General features: G+C 36.8%; 1 protein-coding gene across 1 annotated transcript in view; it reads right to left on the bottom strand.

Moving 5' to 3' along the window:
• Positions 1-502: 502 nt before the first annotated feature.
• The window catches only part of frmd5b (FERM domain containing 5b), a 38,010-nt gene continuing 24,621 nt past the window's right edge, over positions 503-13,891 (bottom strand). Inside the window, exons 11-14 of the mRNA XM_082159470.1 lie at positions 10,626-10,700; positions 10,421-10,489; positions 10,222-10,328; positions 503-4,101 (exon numbers count right to left, since the gene is read on the bottom strand). Coding sequence (XP_082015596.1) covers positions 3,521-4,101; positions 10,222-10,328; positions 10,421-10,489; positions 10,626-10,700 — 832 coding nt within the window. The 3' untranslated portion in view covers positions 503-3,520. The remainder of the gene's footprint in view (positions 4,102-10,221; positions 10,329-10,420; positions 10,490-10,625; positions 10,701-13,891) is intronic.

Genomic DNA, 13,891 nt, shown 5'->3' with positions numbered 1-13,891 from the left:
CTTTACACAGATAATATGGCCATATTTTGTCATGAATTACTTTGTATATGCTCTCCATAAGCTCTCCCCTCTCATCTCCCCTTTTAGGTTTGCCCGAAGATTAGCATTAGCAATATATGAAAATTTGTTGAGAGATTTGGATGAGAGGAGTGTTTCTGCCGACTAGTGGTAATTGCTTAACATTGCAATGATTTCTGCAGTGATCACACTAGCCTGTTGACTCAGATTGATTACTCAAATACATTAAGATATTAGTTAAACGTAATTTATCATGCACTTTCACATCAGTAGGCTACACTCATATGTAAGTAAGAACATTTAGAGAAGGCCTCGTTCCTACAATGTCTCAGAGGATCGCAGCAAGGTTTCTGGAAATTATTTTAAAATAGTTCAGTAAGAATGTTGAGATTTGAGATTACAATTCTACATCGATTAGTGCAGACCTACATCAAGTGGAATTTCTTATTTATTCTTTAATGATTTTATGAAACTCACAAAACTGCATAAGTACATTAAATTTGGTTTGGAGAAGGTTTATTTTTTTTATTTTTTTTTAGAAAAACATAAAAATAAACTGCTTTTATGCCTTCTTGGTACAACACAGGGTAACCAAATTATGGTATGAATCAATGAAAATAAAATATGTAATTTACAGAAAATAATAATCTGATGCTGTACAGTGAGCAGGAAGATCACATGGCTCAGGCACAGTCGAGTCATTGTATAACAGTGTAATTCATTATCCATTTCAGATTGTCTTCTGAAATACAACATTTCAATCTGCTATTGCTTTGAGTGAAACATACCATTTGAAATGTCTGAAACCATTTCCATCGCCACCAGTAAGAGATCTGAAGAATTAGTCAGTCACAGTATATTAGAGCTGATTTATAGCGCCACCTGCCGATTGCAAACGGCACAGTGTCAGACAAACAATCAACACATTCTTAGGTTACTGAATTTGTAATGCACTTCTCAACCATCTTATTGTTTTAGGTTAACAAAACAATTTTCTGCTGGCTTATTAGTGTCATTTTGTATTGCTTCATTTCTTTTTGTATTTTTATCGCATAATTCATCAGTGCAGAGACAAACATGTTAGGATTTCGATGCAGGTGTTTTCATCTGTGCCATCAGTGGTATTGTTGCATACTGTTTCTAGTTAGGCTATTTTACGAAGCTACACACACGCAGCACACAACAGCACATTAAAGAATTACATCACACTATGTTGCTTTCTTGAAATGTAGGGTTTCAACCCCCAAATATGATTTAGATCTTTTCAGGACATTTGCAATTGCTGAAGGCCTGACAACTGACAGTACCAACGAGTTCCAGTTAGGTTTTATTTTTATTTTCTTGACATAAGCTTTTCTACCAAAGATATTTAAAAATGTGCATATAGTTATGTGTGATTACTTCCACAGATGACCTTTGTGTCTTAAATTTACCATCAATTTGTCATTTAAATTATTTGACTCTTCCACTTGTCTTACAGCCAATACAACCCTTTACTATATGTGTCTCATGAAGGCAACAGAAAAATAACATAAATTAAACATTTTGTCATTTGGTTTAGACTGAAAATGCATTTACCAGTTCAGCCATTCTGAGACTATATGCCTTTGGATAAGATCATTTCATAATCACACAACTGGATAAACTAGTTGTGTGAACAAATTCATCATCACCTACAGAAGACATCGTCACATTTTAATTTGGAAAATTAAGGCTGTGTAATTGAAAGACTGAGCTCTCCAAAATAATGATGCATGCTTAAAAAAATGATTGAACAAATTATAGATAATTCAATGGGTTTTTTTTTCAGAAAAAGGTTAGACTTTCAAATATTTCACATTACTTTGTCCATCCAGTTCACTTTCTTCACCCTCATCAGAACATTTGAATCTCAAGGCCGCCATCTTCCACTAAATATCAGTGCTCATTTGTATGGGATAGAATATCGTTTTTCGCTCTGGATAGATTGGTTAAAGGTCAGTGGGAATTTTCAGATGACCTATACCTTGGTGTTAAAGTCTTTAAACAAATGTGTTCTCAGTAACTCTTTACCATAAGGTTGAATTTATTAATCCATTAGGTATCATGAACTAACAATGAGCAACCATATTAAACCAAAATTATTTTTTTATTTAAGTAAATTTAAGTGTACTATTATTCATTGTTAATTCATGTTTGTTCATAATAAAGATGAATAAATAGTTTATGAGTTCATGATACCTATAATGTTAACAAATGAAACCTTATAGTAAAGTGTTACTAAATTCTCATCAAAACACCACTGAAGCACTATTAAAAGAGATGACACTGTCAATGGCTTTGATCCATACCATCGACCCACAATCATGTTTATAGTATGATATGGATCAAATTTACACCTTGTACCAACATATTACACTTACAAAATACCTCATCCAAAAAACCTCCAAACTCACTCTCAAACTGTCCAACATTGAAGAGATAGTTCACCCAAAAATGAAAATGCTCTCATTACTGATCCTCATCATGTCATATGACTTTGATTAATCTTCGAAAAACAAATGAAGATATTGAGAACCTGAGAAGTTTCTGTCCCTCCATTGAAATTCCAGGTAACCAAAACTCCAAAAAGGTCATATAAAGGTGTCATGAAATGAATCCATACGAATTGGGCAGTTAAATCCAAGTCTTTTAAAGAGATACGATCACTTTATATGATGAACAGAATTAAACATATCACAAATGGTAAAAATTTAAGTTTTTTTATTGTTCATCATAATCTCTCATAATTGATTCTCACATTGGAGCTTCTGTATGTTAACCATATGTGATGTGCTTTATGAATGTGTGTCACTCATTATTTAGAAAATAAAGACTACACTGAATCTGTTCATCATATAAGCGATCATATCTCTTCTCAAGACTGGTAATAAACCACTCGATTCATTTGGTTTTGTTTTATGACAAACTGCATGGACTTTCAATGAAGGAACAGAAACCTCTCAGGTTTTATTACAAATATCTTGTGTTTTATTAGATTAGATTAACCAAAATCTTACGGGTTTAGAACAACATAAGGGTGAGTAAAAGACAACAGAATTTTCATTTTTGGGTGAACTATGGCTGTCTCGGCCCCTGTCTATTGTCTGGCCAATAAAGGCAACTTTGTCTTTGATTGCAGTATGAGGTCTTACTTGTCACAGTCTGGTTGAACATTTCTTGAGTGTAGATATTATATTTAAATGATAAAGGACGTGTGGGTGACAGCAGCATTTAAAGACCTATACATACAACTTTTTACCCAAATGCTGCAGAGAACAATTTCACAATAACTAGAGTTGAAACACACAGGTTCTCGTCTTGGCATGGTAGGAAGTCCACGGCTTTGGCTATGTAGATAATAGTAATTTCGTTTTAATCTCATGGTACATGGTATGATATTAATGCTTAGAACGTCCCACTCTCAAACTACTACAGACTACACTCTCAGGAGAGAGGGGTGCTTATGCACTCAAGTCTCAAGTTATTTGTTAATGAGATTCCCACCCATCCAGCGCAACTTGCAGGCCAGCCAGCGCCTAAGGGGGCAAAAGTATTCAAAGTGGAACTGCTGGAATTCGGGTGTCCTCCGGATGTCCCTAAGAAGGGCCAAGTCCAGCTCAGATTCTGTTAGCACAATAAGAAGGATAAGGAGGGCAAAGAGCAGAGCCAGGGTCACTAAGAAAAGACGGGCCAAACTACAGATGAAATCATTCACCCCTTCCTCTGGGCCGTGTTGGGTTGGCTGAACCTTCTCCAGGTTGGAACGTTTCCCTTTGGGCCTAACGGCCTGTGGCCTTGCCTGGTTTTGAGTGCACGGTTCTGTTCCTCCTTCATCTTGGATCCTGCGTGGGCCGTTTGTGTGGCGAACCTGAGCCTGGTCCGAGGGGTCATTGGACACAGGTGTGGGAAGCACGCTGTCAGAGGGATTGTAAGAATCCTCAGAAAATTCAGCTGTTCCGCTTCCTCCCTCAGCTCCATTTCCATGGGAGCGTAGGAATGAGTTGCCATTGGAGACCGATCGTACTGGTGTGGAATGGCCACTGTCACGCAGGGACTCCAAACCTGAAACAGAGTAAGGATGTTCAGTGATTGTGTTTGATGCATTGATGTCTATTTGCTTTCAGGGTTTTGTACCAGTCAGAATTGAATTTAGAATGCCTTTTAAATTCAAATTTGAATTGAGGTAGCAAACAGGATTGCTAGTATAAATGGTTTCACTTTATTTCGATAGTCCACTTTAGACATTCTACTAACTATGAGTAACTTTGCAACTACATGTCAACTAACTCTCATTAGAGTATTAGTAGACTATAGTAGACTGTTAGGTTATGGTTAGGTGTTAGGGTTCGGATTAGTAGAATAAGTTACTTATAGTCAGTAGAATATCTGTTGTGGGACCATCAAAATAAAGTATTACCAGATATTAAGCATACAGTCTACTAATACTCTAATGTCAGTTAGTTGACATGTAGTTGCAAAGTTACTTAAAGTTAATAGAATGTCTAAAGTGGACTATCGAAATAAAGTGTTACCGTATAAATAGATAAATTATGAATTTAAGGAAGTATAAATTAACTGAAATAAGTGTCATTTTATAGCAAGGAACCAAAAATGATGGCTTTACAAAGCATTGCCTGAAAGTTTAGAGTAGTTTAAAAAGTTGAAAGTTTTAAGAACATAAGTTTTAAGTCTTAAGAGCAGACAAATAGATATGTTTTAAATGTCACCTACATAAATTTGTACTTCATGTGTACTCTACTTTTCAAATGTTTGGGGTTAGTAAGATTTGTTTTTGATAAATTAATACTTTTATTCAGCAAGGATGCATTTAATTGAATCAAAAGTGACAGTAAATACATTTATAATGTTACAAAAAGAAATCTAATTCAAATATATGCTGTTCTTTTGAATTTTCGATTCATCAAAGGATCCTGAAACAGTGTAGGACGATATCCACAAAAACATTAAGCAGCACAACTGTTTTCAACATTGATAAATATGAGAAATGTTTCTTGAGCAGCAAAACAGCATATTAGAATGATTTCTGATGGATAATGTGACACTGAAGACTGTAGTGATGGCAGCTAAATATTTAGTTTTGACATCACAGGATCATATTGCATTTCAAAATATGCTAAAATAGAAAACAGTTATTTTAAAGTATCACACGATCACTGAAATTTTTATTTAAATAAATTCAGCATTTGTGAGCATAAGTTACTTATAAAACACATTTTAAAAATCATACCAACCCCAAACTTAGTGTACATTGTGTATATATTATATACTTTCTTTTTTTTTTTTTTTAAACAAATGTATTGTCCAGGATGGAAGAAAACTTAATTTCCCAGAAAGCTGGTTACATTTCTCTAACCAATTCAGTAAATTGCACTTCCTTTAATTCCAATTTAACTTCATGTGTGCTGTGGCCATTTCATTTCAAACTGAAGAATTAAAATCAAGTCAATTATGAAATTGCCCAATCCTAATGTATTGTACTGATTTCACAAGCTTATCTGCACCACTGGTCTAAACAATGTTCAAAAGTATCAGAATGGGTAAATTAATTAAAAGTTGTATATTGGTATGGAAAGATAAATGTGTGGCAAATACTTCAGCACATCAATATCCAAGCTGCCTCCACATAATAGATATTCAGAAAAAGAAAAAGTTATTAGAAAATCAGAAAAAAAATATGTTTAAGTTCTTTTTTTGTTGTTGCTAGTTAACATATAAGTGACATTCCATTATTATTCACAGAGACCATTTACATTCATTAAACTGGTACCAATGTATTGATAATATGCACTGACTATGATGTACTGTTGTAATCAAAAGTATTAAGCCCCATTGCAAATCAGGTTTATTGGCAAAATTTACAGACTTTCAGCTGTTTGCAATGAACAAATCAAACAAAAGTAATTGAAGTAGTTCAACAACAAATGTTTGAAGTGGTTTCCCCAAATTCAACTGAAAATGCAACTTTTAATGACTTCCGCAGTCTCGGAATTATTCACCCTGTGAATAGAATCCCTCACAACAGCACAAACCTGCAAAACAGGTGTTGTCTCAAGCAAGTGAGCAAGTGTGCTTGAGCAAGAACACATGTGTGGCAAGTAGGGCAGGGCAAAGAGCCGACAGAGAACAGCGCGAGCCGGTGGCGTGATTGATAATGAGCGTCACCTGCGCGCCACACCGGCCTCGTATCTCACGGAGGAGCTACGGAAGCATAAAAGGAGCGACGGCAGTGAAGGAAAAGAGAGGACCAGGCCTGGACTATTTTAAGTTATGTTTTGTTTATATGCTTTTATGTTTATGTTACTTTCATTTTGTGTTTATTTATGATTAAAGTTGTTGAACGTTTGCCGGTTCCTGCCTCCTTCTTCCCCTGGACAACTAACCATGTTACAACACAAAATATCTGTACTGGCTAAGTTTGTTGATTGTCACACTTGACTGCATGTTAGAAATATGTAAAAAGAATGGTCCAAAAAGTTAAGAAGATATGATCGCCCTTCACAAACAAGGGACAAGATACAAAAAGATAGCAAAAGGCACTAAATGTTCCTAGAGACACCGTTGAAAGTTTGCAAGTTCAAAGTTAAACGAACAACGGTTACACTACCTGGACTGTGCAGAAAGAGGAAGCTATCAAAAGCTGCAACCAGATTTCTGAGAAGGCAGGTTCAGAAAAACCCTTGGGTGACTGCAAAAGACCTGCAACAAGACTTGGTGGCAACAGGCATTGAGGTTTCAGCTTGCACAGTAAGGCGCATACTAAATGTATGCAGTTTCCATGCCAGAACGCCAAGACATCCACCACTACTGACCCCAAAGCACAAGAAAAGGGCTCAATATCAAATAAATAAGCCACAGAAGTTTAGGGATTCTGTTCTGTGGAGCTATGAAACAATGGATTAGCCTTATGGATCAGCGGTATGTCTGGAGGAAGAAGAATGAAGTGTATGCTGAAAAGAACACTCTGCCAACAATTAAGCATGGTGGCTCGGTGATGCTCTGGGGCTGCTTTTGCTCTGGCACTGGAAACCTGCAGCGTGTGAAGATAGATTCATTGAAGTATCAGGAAATCCTAGGAGAAAACATCATGCCATCAGTGAGGAAGCTGAAGCTAGGGCGTCATTGGACCTTCCAACAGGACAATGATCCCAGGCATACCTCAAATTCCACCAAGGCTTGGTTGCAGAGGAAGTCCTGGAAGATTCTACAGTGACCATTAGTCACCTGACTTGAACCCCATATAGAAAATCTCTGGTGGGATTTGAGGAAGGTGGTTGCAACACACAAACCCAAGAATATTACTGAACTGGTGGCCATTTCTCATGAGGAACATGCTAAGATTCCTCAGATTCCTCAGAAACGCTGTCAGAAGCTGGAGTCTGATTATACATCTCTTGATTATACAAGATGATTGCCATGAAGGGGTTGAATGATTTTGAGACTGCAGAAGTCATTAAAAGTCATTTTCAGTTGAAATGGCGAAACCACTTGAAACATTTGTGTTAAGCAATTACTTTTGTTGGATTTGTTCATTACAAACAGCTGAAAGTCTGTTCATTTTGCCAGTAAACCTGATTTATAATGGGGGTTGAATCATTTTGATTACACTGTAAATATAATTAGTCTATATTGTAGAACTACACAACACAGGAAAATATGGCTCCACCCACAATCCATAAAAGCTAAACACAATCCATGCTAACAATGGTGGCACTACAATCCACTGTATACTAACAAATTCAAATGCAGTCACACTGAAATAAGTTGGACGCCCAGCTGTTCCAAATGACCTAGAGCTTTACCTGCAGTGCTGGTGGGTTGAACACCAAGTCTGGATGAAGCTCCAGAAGAAGTGGAGGAGCTGGGCAAGGAAGGGAACAGAGGCAGAGCTCCTAGAACTTTCCCTAATAGTCTAGGTCCCATCGTCAACACCCGTACCTTCACATCCCGGTAACAGTGGTTGATCATCCGCAGGTGAACATTCACCTTTGTTTTAATCCGTATGAGACACTTCACCATGGTTTCAGAATGTAGCCGCTAAAGTGTCTGATGTTCTCACCCCTGCGTCAGTGTATCACCAATAGCCCCCTTTCCTCCCTCTATCCTCCTGAACAAAAATGACATAACACTACAGTGTGTGTGTGTTTGAAAAAGTGAGTGTGAGAAAGCGAGAACACCCTAAAGCCCTAAAGCTCCATAAGTCCCTCTATGCCCAAAAGCCCAGCTGCCCTGCATGCTCCAACCCCCTCAAACCCATTATGGGCTGTAACAAAAGAGCACATACACAACACACACTCATTCTGACACAAACCACATGACAAACATGAACAGGCTCTCTATTTATAGACAGTGTAATAATAACAGTGATGGCTGGACAAGGTAAAATCTGTCACTCCTCTCATTGTCTCTGTATTTTCTTGTGCATGGCACAAATTGTCATGAAACCCACTTGCAGGACTTGTGAAGCCTTAATTTGTACTTCCTATTAGCTTTTACCCCCTGCTTTAGTATAGTGAATTATTTTTTATTTACCAGTAGCCTGTGTTTTTGCAAGCACACTGTGTCTGTTTCACTAAAGTACTAGACTTTTATTATTTCTGTACAGGGCAGGTACTAAAACAAGACTAACCTTAAACTCAAAATATACAGCACACTTATAGAGTACCCTCACACACAGACAAATGCAACCATGATGGCATTTGGCAATGCGGTAAAGTGACTGGAACAGGTGAACGTCTGGTCACATTGTGCACAATGAGAGCAGCTCTCATGTTACACATAGAGCAATAGAGGGAGATGGAGTGTGGTGGATTCCTATCCAGAGCACACTTTTGTTATCTTCTCAGCTTCAAGGTTTGTAATCATGACTATGTACACTGTAGTTCAAAAGTTTGGGGTCAGTAAGAAATTAATACTTTATTATGCAAGGACACATTAAATTGATCAAAAGTGACAGACGTTTACGTAGTTTAAAGAGAATTGTAACAATCTATTCATCAAAGGAACCTGAAAAAAAGACAGTTTACACAAACATATTAAGCAGCACAACTGTTTTTAACATTGATAATAATAAGAAATGTTACTTGACCAGCAAATCAGCATATTAGAATGATTTCTGAAGGATCATGTGACACTGAAGACTAGTAATGAGTAATGATGCTGAAAATTCAGCTTTGCCATCACAGAAAGGAATTTCAATTTAAAATTGTATTTTATTTTATAAATTTTCAATTTTATTTATTAAAACAGAAAACTGTTATAATATTGCATTTTTTATCAAATAAATGCAGCTTTGGTAAGCATAAGATACTTATTTTAAAAACACTAGGAAATCTTACCCCAAACATTTGAATGGTAGTGTACTCTGTGTAGGTTTACGCCTAACTGTATATGTGTTTAAAGTTGAATTATATATTTTGAAAAACAATGCAGCCAGAATTGTGTTGTGAACAGAACTGAATTGTGAATTATAATTTTTATTTTATTTTTTAAATCTATAGTAATGTAGTGGCTGACACTAAAAATTGGCAAAAATGGTAATGCATTAAAAAAGTATTGCAAGTTATAGTCCAGTATAGTCCACAATAATGAATCATGGTGGAAGAATAAACCAAACCAAAAATCTCCATGATGCTTTTTATTATAGGGGAGATACAACGTTATACCACCAGATAGCAGTATTTCAATGAGTTTGGACCAACAGATCTTGCCTTGAGTTTGATTCAGAAGACAGAATCCATAACTTTTCTAGTTACAAATTTAATTTAATTTTTGTTATGAGAAAGGAGCAGTTATATGCTTAAGTGTGCGCGCACATTCATGTTCTTGTTTAACCTACATTGCTAGGAGCAAATAATAGTAAATTAAGTTTTTGACATTGTTGGGACAGGTGGCCGGGGCCCCATAAGGAAAACAGCTTATAAATCATACTTGATGTTGTTGTTTTTTTAAATGCAGAATGTTTTCTGTGAGGATTGTGTTTAGGAGTACTGTTAGGGGATAGAATATACAGTTTGTACTTTGTACAGTATAAAAACCATAATGTCTAAAGTCTACGTAATGATATAAAAACATGTTTGTGTGTGTGTGTGTGTGCGTGCGTGCGTGCGTGCGTGCGTGCGTGCGTGCGTGCGTGCGTGCATGCTTGTAGGCACATGGGCATACCCTCCATGATGGAAATATGGACTGCTCTCCTTCGTGTTCGGGGAACGCTACTCTGTCGTGGGCCATGAGTGATGGAGGGACAACTCCTACTGGGGACCATCCCAGCCCTGAACCCACAAAAAGATGTTACATAACAATTGGCATACTGTCAAACACAGTTAAACTGTTAAGAAAACAAGTCAGTGATGAGAAGACTTACCTGTGGATCTCTGGAGGCTCTCGTCTGATTTTGGCACTCTGTTCCATCACTTCCTTGGCCACTTTACCGCTATAAGGGAAATTATGCAATCAAAATCTTAGCGTTGCTTGCAGCTAATCCATTAATTAACATATATTCACAACACAAGCCTAATTAAGCAGGGCTCACGAACTCATGAGGTTCACTTATAGCAGATACTACTCACCTATATCTAAAGCGGCTCCCTTTGAAGAAAAGATTACTACTGGACACAGTGCGAACTTGACTTGATTTCTCAAACCTGTAAGAAATGGAGAGAATGAGAGATAGATTTAAAAATAAATAAGAAAAATAACTGTTTGTCTAAACCAGTGGTTTTCAACCTTTTTGACTCGTAGGCCCCCCATTGTCCAACATAATATCTAAAGGTCCCCCATATTGGCTAAGATATGACTAAGGAGTTAATAATGTGCCATAATTAAAAAAACAAATCCAGCATTTTGCAAACAAACTCGATCTGCTTTGCAAAGGAAAACTCGACTCGCAAACAAACAGAAAGCAATGTGCAAGTACAAAGGTCAATTTGAGCGAAAATGCAGAGGAGTAAAACGTATGCATTGTGTTTTGCAAATAGAAATAAGTGAGCCTAGATCATATTTCACAAATAAATACAAACCATCCTACAAATTGCATGTAACCTTTGAACAAATACCAAATCTAGTGCATACAAATGCATATCTGTCTGTTATGATTGTGAGACACTTTGCTTTTTATGAGATCTCTCAGCTCGATATTCTCACAAATGTGTCCAGGCATATTTTCTCACAAATGCAGTTGAGCAACTTCCTCTTCTAAAACAGTAGATGGCGCTAAGATAGGAGATTCATTTAGCGCCAGTCTCCCGGGAGAAGCACTGATTTGAAATTTGCCTTTGCCTAGTACAGCTGAGGAAAATGACCGGTGAACAGGTGTGTTTCTGTCTTACTTTATCTATAATTAACCTTTTTAAGGTTTTCTTTTGCAAAATATTGTTACATATCTAGACAGAAATCCACCTTAGCACTTACAATTCACTCTCTCTAGGAAAGGGGAATCTATAAGCTGAAAGCTCTGCCATCACATGTTGCTTTTTTACATTTTTGTAAAAACGTTAAATTTTCTGAACGAGTCTATTTATTTCGTTCTCCATAAATTAATGAGAACATTTCATTTAATTGAAAGGAGGGTCCCACTTTTTTATTTATTTAGTTGGAATTCAGTCAGCTTAACTGTTAATGTAATAAAATAATTAATGAACAAAACAAACTATAGACAATTGTTTCTTAACTTGCCTGTGACGTATGCAGTGCCCAAATTATTATTTTGGACAGACAAATGAAACCCTCCTTTCAATTAAATGAAATGTTCTCATTAATTTATGGAAAACGAAAGAAATAGATTCTTTCAGTGTAGACATAATCACTATTTTAGTCATTTCGTATGCCTCCGATGCAGAACATTTTTTAAAAAGCAACATTTGATGGCAGAGCTTTCAGCTTATAGATTCCCATTTCCTAGAGAGAGTGAAGTGCTACTAAGTGCTAATGTGGATTTCTGTCTAGATATGTAATAAACATTTTGCAAAAGAAAACCTTAAAAAGGTTAATTATAGATAAAGACAGAAACACACCTGTTGACCGGTCATTTTCCTCAGCTGTACTAGGCAAAGGCAAGTTTCAAATCAGTGCTTCTCCCGGGAGACTGGCGCTAAATGAATCTCCTATCTTAGCGCCATCTACTGTTTTAGAAGAGGAAGTTGCTCAACTGCATTTGTGAGAAAATCTGCCTGGACACATTTGTGAGAAAATCGAGCTGAGAGATCTCATAAAAAGCAAAGTGTCTCACAATCATAACAGACAGATATGCATTTGTATGCACTAGATTTGCTATTTGTTCAAAGGTTACATGCAATTTGTAGGATGGTTTGTATTTATTTGTGAAATATGATCTAGGCTCACTTATTTCTATTTGCAAAACACAATGCATACGTTTTACTCCTCTGCATTTTCGCTCAAATTGACCTTTGTACTTGCACATTGCTTTCTGTTTGTTTGCGAGTCGAGTTTTCCTTTGCAAAGCAGATCGAGTTTGTTTGCAAAATGCTGGATTTGTTTGTTTAATTATGGTACAATATTAACTCCATATATTTCCTCTCATATTTTTGCTCTAATTATGACAGGTTTTATTTTTATTTTATTGACAGAAACTGGTAGAGTTAATTTTGTATTGTTACAATGTCAGTAGTATATGTAAATGACCTATGTTTTCTCTTTCTCCATGTTAAATCCATGTTTATTCATGCGAAACAAGTCAAAGCTCTATTGCTTTCATGAAAACTGCAGATTATACTTTGCGCATTTTTGTATCCCCACCCACAGACAGTCAGATCGACAGAGTGTTATTAACAGAACATTTATTGTAAGGGTAGGTTTATCACTAATAATTGTATTGTACTTTGTCTACGCTTTAAACAGCATTATGGTAAAAAGTGGACACTATGGGAACAGCTTTCTTACCTGTACACAATGCCGTTTTGCTTTGGGGGTTGGGCAGAATTTTCAGTTTTTTAACCTCCATTTGGCCTAAAACACTGTGTTCGTTGTCATCCAGTTTGAAATGGAAAGACTACAGATTTTTTTTTTTTTTTTAGCAGTGTTCTCTCCATTTTTACACTTCTTTGCAGCCTTTAGCCCAGGGGTTCTCAACTCTGACCCTCGAGGTCAACTTTCCTGCAGAGATTAGCTCCAACCTTCAAAATCAAACTTTCAGCGCTGCTTTTAAGTCCAATTTCTATGCCCTTCCCTCGATAACTTCTCTCCATCTCGGGAATAAATTAAGATAAAATAAGTCCGAACTGCTGTGACGTCACAATCTCAATCTTTGTAAGATATAAGTCAACATTTTAACCGCAATAAAGCTTTTTTTATTTTATTTTTACATTTGTATATCATTAGATATTTCAGTAAGTTGAAACCAAATCCTTACGTTTAAAAGTGTAATTCAGCAATTTCTGGCAAGGCCATCTGGCAAGATCATGAATCCATCTGTTGTATTCTTCATTGCACGGGAAACGAAGGACACATTTGGAGGCTGCATTTGAAGGAGCCTTGGAATCGGGACAGCATTTGTCACGCAGCTGTTACACAATCTGCCTTTGAATTTGGCCTTCGAAGGATGCAGCCTCTGAATTGGTATAAAGCTACTGAGAAGGCTCGCTCCATCTGTCCAAATCTAAGGGTCGAGGGTCTGTTGAACGCACTTCAAGATGGCGGCGGGGATTCCCCCAAGGGGAAGTGCAATTCAACACCATTATGACTAAAAGTTTCCTAAGACGTAATATAGCAAATCTAGTAAATATATAAGGCGATATCTGAATGGTCAAGTCTATACATAGCAGACTGGGAGTGGCCTTGGATGTCAACATGCCCAGTGCATTATGGGTGTTGACGTTTT

This window comes from Leuciscus leuciscus (assembly GCF_965113295.1).
Source record: "Leuciscus leuciscus genome assembly, chromosome: 2".
Taxonomy (NCBI): domain Eukaryota; kingdom Metazoa; phylum Chordata; class Actinopteri; order Cypriniformes; family Leuciscidae; genus Leuciscus; species Leuciscus leuciscus.
Note: the sequence above shows the minus strand (reverse complement) of the source record. Positions and strands in the feature narration are given on the sequence as shown.